Source organism: Salvelinus namaycush, chromosome 10, assembly GCF_016432855.1.
Source record: "Salvelinus namaycush isolate Seneca chromosome 10, SaNama_1.0, whole genome shotgun sequence".
In the NCBI taxonomy this organism is placed as follows: Eukaryota; Metazoa; Chordata; class Actinopteri; order Salmoniformes; family Salmonidae; genus Salvelinus; species Salvelinus namaycush.
Genome location: NC_052316.1, coordinates 20,299,318 through 20,307,807, shown reverse-complemented (window position 1 = coordinate 20,307,807; position 8,490 = coordinate 20,299,318). Strand labels below are relative to the sequence as shown.

Sequence of the window (8,490 nt, the reverse complement as noted above, 5' to 3'; positions counted from 1 at the left end):
TTTATCATGTCATTATTGCATCTCACTGCACTAGTTTATTGTGTCACACATTTCTACTCTCCTCCGACAATTCCATCTAGTAGTGCTAAAATACCCCATCCTTTTCTCTCTCTTTCGTTATCAGTCTTCTGAAGTGAAATCCACATCTAGTGTTTTTGAATACACCTAATACACTCTCTCTCTTTGCTATCGGCCGATTTATGTATGTGCAATCTGAGAACCAGCAAAGTACTGTGGTAGGTGAGGCTATCTAGCCACACACTCACACGATCTCAATCCCTTTCTCTCTCATACACCCATGAAACACACAAACAAAAACAAAGATGTGAAGCACTGTGCCCTGCTCATCACTGACACGACATAATAAGACAGTTAGCATTCCATGTAAAGAATTTGTCTCGGAAGCTTCAGCTTTATCCTTAAACAATTCCAAATGAGTAATTTCCCTTGTTTTAGCATATGGATAGAGATTCATAATTTTTTAGATGTTCCTGTTTGAAAAGCTATTAAAGTGCTTGGATTTGCCTATCTGCGTATAGGAGACTCGCAGGTTGTAATGTAACAAAATAGTGGGACAAAATGTACCCCATATTCAGTTCTGGTCATTTGGTGCCAAAAATTGTCTGCAGGGGCAGAAGTTGCCATGGTGCTGGGGGAAATGTGAGCCCATCTCAGTGCTTTACAGCTCTGTTCCGTGCTAGGAGCCTGATCACCTACAACACATCCCTCACAGCTCTCTACCCTGACCTCCATCTTGAATTGGAGTACTTGGACATTTTCTCTAATTCTTGCAGCACATTCTTTATCATTGAAGAAGAGCTTTAAAAAGGGGGCAAAATACAACTTAAGCAAACGCTGAGCAGAGGAAGCGAGAATTGCATATTTCACATATTACACCAAGCTGGAAGACATAATGAAAGGGAAAGCAACAAGAGTCAATAAAAATGAAGAACTTAACAAGATTCAATTGTAGCAAGGTTTCCATGTGATGGAACGACAAATACTACTGTATAATAACCACAGAAAGGGAAAATGGTGAAAATACCCCATCTCGATAATCGCAATCTGTCACTACTTTAATCTACTACTGTATTCATCTAAACTGGATAATGACAAGCAATCAAACATGCAGCAATGTTTTTTGTCATTTTTGCAGTGTTACCGGTTATACCAAAAAGATAAATTAATTTACATAATTTGTATCATGTATTATTGTTCTTAACTAAAGGCAAGGCACATAATGTGTTATATAAAATATCGTGCAAAATAGAAGTTAACAATAGGGAATAAAAATCCAAACAAATAGGTAAAAAGGTAAGAACCCATCAGTATTATTTGCTCTCTGTTCCAAAGATTAGAGGGAAGAGCTATGGGGGGCAGGGGGGGCAGCTTCAGAAGGGTAGTAAGAGTTTCTGCCATGCACCCATGTCAGCATTATGGTGGTCAATAGAGCTAGTATCTCATTATTTTCTTTTGAAAGCACCATGCATGAATATATATCAGTATAATTTCATATGAGCACCTTTAAAACAAGTCATTGTAGGTATTCTGTTTTTAAATAACAGATGTGAATTGGAACACTCACCGCAAATTTGATGTTTTCCATTGCAAAGCCGTATTTAAAGGTTAGCTTTTCGTAACCAGCGTGTATGGACATTATTTCCTAGAAGTGTATCTGTCTTAATGAGCCATATCTGCATCTGTGTTCTCTCTCTCCACTGAACAAAAATATAAATGCAACATGCAACAATTTCAAAGATTTTACTGAGTTACAGTTCATATGAGGAAATCAGTCAATTGAAATCAATTCATTAGGCCCTAATCTATGGATTTCACATGATTAGGAATACAGATATGCATCTGTTGCTCACAGATACCTTAAAATAAATGGGCCTCAGAAACTTGTCACAGTATTTCTGTGCACTCAAATTGCCATAGTTAAAATGCAATTGTGTTCGTTGTCCGTAGCTTATGCCTGCCCATACCATAACCCCACCGCCACCATGGGGCACTCAATTCACAACGTTGACATCAGCAAACCACTTGCCCACATGATGCCATAAACGTGGTCTGCGGTCAAGGCCGGTTGGACGTACTGCCAAATTCTCTAAAACAATGTTGGAGGCAGCTTATGGTAGAGAAATGAACATTCAATTCTCTGGCAACAGCTGTGGTGGACATTCCTGCAGTCAGCATGCCAATTGCACACTCCCTCAACTTCAGACATCTGTGGCATTGTGTTGTGTAATAAAACTGTACATTTTAAAGTGTCCTTTTATTGTCCCCAGCACAAGGTGCACCTGTGTAATGATGATGCTGTTTAATCAGCTTCTTGATATGCCTCACCTGTCAGGTGGATGGATTATCTTGGCAAAGGAGAAATGCTCACTAACAGGAATGTAAACACATTTCTGCACAAAATTTGAGAGAAATAAGCTCTTTGTGCGTATTGTACATTTCTGGGATCTTTTATTTCAGCTCATAAACACTTTACATGTTGCGTTTACATTTATGTTCAGTGTGTGTGTGTGTATATAGCTTTGATATGTTGGTTTAATTATGTCATTGCTGATAGCAGGGTTTTATACTTGTGTCTTTTCTTAGCTTGTCCCCAGCAGACAACCAATGAGAAGCCTGTGCTCAGAAAAACACATGGAAGGTGCATTTGGCTGGCGACAGGTTAGGGCTGTGAGCTCTCCATAACTTCTCCCCCTCTGTGCATCACATCTCTCTCTCCCACCACATCTGTTGCCTGTCTAGAGCTCATTAATGTTTGCAGTACTTCAAACAAACCAAAACAATAATACAAAGAAATGTAGAAAGAACTCTTGCTATGTCTTAGGCACTTTTCATGGCTGTATATATGGTTTGGGCTTGGTTGAGGAGTCTTAAGCCCTGATGTTTTCAATTTATAAATATGTATCTGCATTCATCCCAACACATGCTGCAACAAAGTCTGTTGTCACAAACATTGCATTAGCAAATGAGACAAGGACAAATCCTGTAAAGAACTTTCTGAACAAATAGACTGGTGATGGACACTGCTGGTCAGTCAGTTGCCCGTCATCAATGAGCCAGAATCATGCCATGTGCACACATGGATACATGCAGTGCCGTTGGCCTAGCAACCATTAGGTCTGGGGTCGGTGGTGGCACAATCAATGGTTACCTTTACAGACACGCTTCTAATGATCAAATCATTCACATTCTTCTCGACTCATCCAAAGTATGTGATCTGCTTTAAAAAAAGATTCATAAATTGCTTTTGTTTTCGATTATATAAAGACAGCATGAGTAAGATAATAAAAGTGTGACTTAGATACACAGAATGTAGAAAGAGATCCAAAAGGGTGCGATTACCTAAACCTGTCAGGATTCCCTGTACCTCAACATACACAAGGAAACGTCCTCTAGATGAGTATAGAATATCTGAAACACAATAGGGCTGGATTGTTCTGATCCTAATCGATAGCTCAAGAAAGCCAACACTCATAACTCTTGTACCCTGCTACCAAAGCAACACAACATAGTAGTTTCTACAACATAATCCTAAAACCTACCTCTGACTTGCAACATTTCATATGATTAGGCCAAGGGATAGCTGCTAAAAAGGAAACATTTACATTTTAGTAGTGCAATGCCTGTAATGTCCAATGCAATTTAAACTAAATACACAAAAAAGAAAAACTCTCCCCTCTACACCCAATACTGTCTCAATAGTGACATTACTATTTTTGTACTCCCTTTGTCACTATGCAGAATAAACCCCTGTTATCTACATTAATACAAACGTTATGCAATATTAACTAAAGAGTGGGGCAAGGATAGGAAGAGGAGGTTTCATTATGTTTGAATCGTATGCAAACACAAACAAATGTCTAAACAAACAGACAACAGTTGACAGGCACAAAAGGGCGTCTCAGTTATTGTGAAAACTAACACACCTGTTACAGTACCTGTCTTTTTACGATGCTCTCTACTGCTCTAAAGACTGATCCTTTTGATTGTGTGTGCATATCACTGTGCCTCATAGAAGACACTTTTAAACATGACAAATGGGCTGTGTTAAATGAAATCTTAAAAATACCCCACTCTTTAAACAAAGTAACTGACACAGATACAGGATTGTCAATAAAACTGGATGAAAAGTAGACTTTTCGTGGGTAAAGGGAGGTTATTGACCATGCGTGACCAGCCTCCCCTAACTACTTTCAAAGAGTTGTTTTTTACCGTCTCCGAAGAAGTGTGGAAAAGTATAATGACTGGATCTGGATTCTTCTCTTTCTTGTTGATTGAGAAAATAAAGGATACTTATTTTGCATATATGAGGAAGCAGCACCTGTAGCAGAGGGGTGTTGAAGAGGAGGGGCACTATCCTGGAGGCAGGGGGGAGGTTCATGGGGTCATGTCTTTGCCCCACCGTTCATTTTGGCTGCGCAAACTTTTTCTCTTTCTTTCCTTGGCGTTGCTCTCTCGGCCTCTGTCTTGCATTCCAAAAAGGTGTGTTGAAGCATCTTTTATGTTGATATACATAAATATATATGCACATATATATATTTATATATATACACTTTCCCTCTTGCATCTCATTTGCAATTTTCTAAATTCCACAAAAAGTGTTGAATCACAAATCCATGTGTCCCTGCCCCTTTCGCTTATCCTTGTGTTGTTTAGTTCCCCAGGTACCAGGACTGAAAGAAAGAAAGAAAAGTCACTTTACACATGAATTGCAGAAATGGTTATATGATAGTCAAAGAAAAAGAATGTTCTCTACATTTTCATATTTGACGACAATGCTGATAAACAGTAGATTTTTATGTCTACATCAAGTGCACATGCACCACACCCAACAACCACCACTTATGCTGCTGCCATACCGTTTACTAATATTATTATCATCTCTCCTGCTACCAGTCACTTTATCCTAATCCCTGACTACATGTACATATCTAGCTCAATACTCCAGTATCCCTGACTACATGTACATTTCTAGCTCAATACTCCAATATCCCTGACTACATGTACATATCTAGCACAATACTCCAGTATCCCTGACTACATGTACATATCTAGCTCAATACTCCAGTATCCCTGACTACATGTACATATCTAGCACAATACTCCAGTATCCCTGACTACATGTACATATCTAGCTCAATACTCCAGTATCCCTGACTACATGTACATATCTAGCACAATACTCCAGTATCCCTGACTACATATCTAGCACAATACTCCAGTATCTCTGACTACATGTACATATCTAGCACAATACTACAGTATCCCTGACTTCATGTACATATCTAGCTCAATACTCCAGTATCCCTGCACATTATACATTTGGTACTGGCACTGACCCTATATATACAGTGGGGCAAAAAAGTATTTAGTCAGCCACCAATTGTGCAAGTTCTCCCACTTAAAAAGATGAGAGAGGCCTGTAATTTTCATCATAGGTACACTTCAACTATGACAGACAAAATGAGAAAAAAAAATCCAGAAAATCACATTGTAGGATTTTTAATCAATTTATTCGCAAATTATGGTGGAAAATAAGTATTTGGTCACCTACAAACAAGCAAGATTTCTGGCTCTCACAGACCTGTAACTTCTTCTTTAAGAGGCTCCTCTGTCCTCCACTCGTTACCTGTATTAATGGCACCTGTTTGAACTTGTTATCAGTGTAAAAGACACCTGTCCACAACCTCAAACAGTCACACTCCAAACTCCACTATGGCCAAGACCAAAGAGCTGTCAAAGGACACCAGAAACAAAATTGTAGACCTGCACCAGGCTGGGAAGACTGAATCTGCAATAGGTAAGCAGCTTGGTTTGAAGAAATCAACTGTGGGAGCAATTATTAGGAAATGGAAGACATACAAGACCACTGATAATCTCCCTCGATCTGGGGCTCCACGCAAGATCTCACCCCGTGGGGTCAAAATGATCACAAGAACGGTGAGCAAAAATCCCAGAACCACACGGGGGGACCTAGTGAATGACCTGCAGAGAGCTAGGACCAAAGTAACAAAGCCTACCATCAGTAACACACTACGCCGCCAGGGACTCAAATCCTGCAGTGCCAGACGTGTCCCCCTGCTTAAGCCAGTACATGTCCAGGCCCGTCTGAAGTTTGCTAGAGAGCATTTGGATGATCCAGAAGAAGATTGGGAGAATGTCATATGGTCAGATGAAACCAAAATATAACTTTTTGGTAAAAACTCAACTCGTCGTGTTTGGAGGACAAAGAATGCTGAGTTGCATCCAAAGAACACCATACCTACTGTGAAGCATGGGGGTGGAAACATCATGCTTTGGGGCTGTTTTTCTGCAAAGGGACCAGGACGACTGATCCGTGTAAAGGAAAGAATGAATGGGGCCATGTATCGTGAGCTTTTGAGTGAAAACCTCCTTCCATCAGCAAGGGCATTGAAGATGAAACGTGGCTGGGTCTTTAAGCATGACAATGATCCCAAACACACCGCCCGGGCAACGAAGGAGTGGCTTCGTAAGAAGCATTTCAAGGTCCTGGAGTGGCCTAGCCAGTCTCCAGATCTCAACCCCATAGAAAATCTTTGGAGGGAGTTGAAAGTCCGTGTTGCCCAGCAACAGCCCCAAAACATCACTGCTCTAGAGGAGATCTGCATGGAGGAATGGGCCAAAATACCAGCAACAGTGTGTGAAAACCTTGTGAAGACTTACAGAAAACGTTTGACCTCTGTCATTGCCAACAAAGGCGTATATAACAAAGTATTGAGATAAACTTTTGTTATTGACCAAATACTTATTTTCCACCATAATTTGCAAATAAATTCATAAAAAAATCCTACAATGTGATTTTCTGGATTTTTTTTCTCTCGTTTTGTCTGTCATAGTTGAAGTGTACCTATGATGAAAATTACAGGCCTCTCTCATCTTTTTAAGTGGGAGAACTTGCACAATTGGTGGCTGACTAAATACTTTTTTGCCCCACTGTAGCTCCTTTATTTCTTATTTCTCGTGTTCATATATATATATATTATTATTAGTTATAGTATTTCGATAATGAATACTGTACTGTTGGGTAGGGCGTGCAAGTAATTCACTGTACTTGTGTATGCGACAAATAAAACTTGAAGTGCATAAATACAATAAAAGTATGTTTTGCTTTAACAATTGCCATTAAGAGGTTTCGTAGTACATGTCCGTGTGTTGCATATGACTTGTATAATTGCACAGCTGTGTGTGAAAGTAAGTGGGTGCCCGCATGTCAGTGTTGTTCTGGGCCTACAGTACAGTATGAGATGTGAAGAGCAGTGATTGGGGATAATGCATGACCAGGGGTAGCACTGTGGCCAACTCCAGACACAGTGCTTTACTTTCACAGTGTTCTACAATCAGTGTCTTCTCCACTAATGGGCCCCAAACACTTAACTCTGGTCAGGACGACCAACCAAATAGAGCAATTCAAAATAATATGGAGTAAAAGAGCAGCTACGGCGAGAGATCTCAGCAGGATTCCACCCAAACCTTTTAAAAAACATAATGAGACGTTGGCTTTCTCCTGCAGACCACTGAAGTCTTTTTAAAACTTGACAGGGCTGAATAAAGAAATCACAGAGAACTCAGCCCCCACCTCAACATTTTCCACGAGGTTTATGTCATTTTAACAGCCCTTAAACAGACGTCTTTAACTACACCCAATTGTATTGATTTAATAAAGTTAAAAAAGGAAACATCTAGCCTATTCCTTGTTACTGCTCAGAGTAAAATACCATGTGGTCCATGGCCCCAGCCTCTAACTCCTGCCTGCCCACCAGGCGCACGCACACACACACGCACACACACACACACGCACACGCACAAACACACCCTGCTAGTATGCTTATACCATCAATGTAGTGGCGCTTCATCATTCACAGATGCACAAATTTGTACTTACTTAGCACTGTATGCTGTGGGAATGGGGAGTGAGCTATGGACAGACTCTTGGAAAAACGTTGAAATGGGGTTTGGAAACAAACTGCTGAGCAGGGTCGGGAGAAACCAAGCCAAAGCCACATTAAAGAGGCAGTATTGTAATTCAGAGGGGTTGCCTGGCTCATTGGAAAGACCACAATGGAGGTTGCCAGTCAAAGCAGGGGGCGATGAGGGTCTGTGCCAGGGGTGAACTCAGGAGGGCCCCTTGCTTGTTGAGTCTATGGGGATAGAGCCTACTGTAATGACTGGAGCTGGTGTCTTCACCGTGTGCAAAGGCTAAATGCACATACTGTAGGCTACAGGCGCCATACCTTGGCCATTGAAAGAAAATTTACTGCAGCCCCTCGTCAAATTCATAACATTCAACACAGTCCCCTGAGTCTTCTACTACTGGCATAATTGAATCAACAAATACATGTGTTTCTTGAGTTCTGGATCTCATCTATGCAATAGATTAAAATGACCGCATGCCAATCCAGTATTTTGGAAACGCTTTTTTGTTGTTGGGATAAATATACAATCTACACCCAC

At 40.5% G+C, this 8,490-nt stretch overlaps 1 protein-coding gene across 2 annotated transcripts in view; it reads right to left on the bottom strand.

The window, feature by feature from the left end:
* Positions 1-2,450: 2,450 nt before the first annotated feature.
* Positions 2,451-8,490, bottom strand: part of LOC120054830 (nuclear factor 1 C-type-like) — a 109,479-nt gene continuing 103,439 nt past the window's right edge. For both annotated transcript variants that reach the window (XM_039002482.1, XM_039002483.1), the window contains exon 11: positions 2,451-4,691. In XM_039002482.1, the coding sequence (XP_038858410.1) occupies positions 4,671-4,691 (21 nt within the window). In that variant the 3' untranslated portion in view covers positions 2,451-4,670. The remainder of the gene's footprint in view (positions 4,692-8,490) is intronic.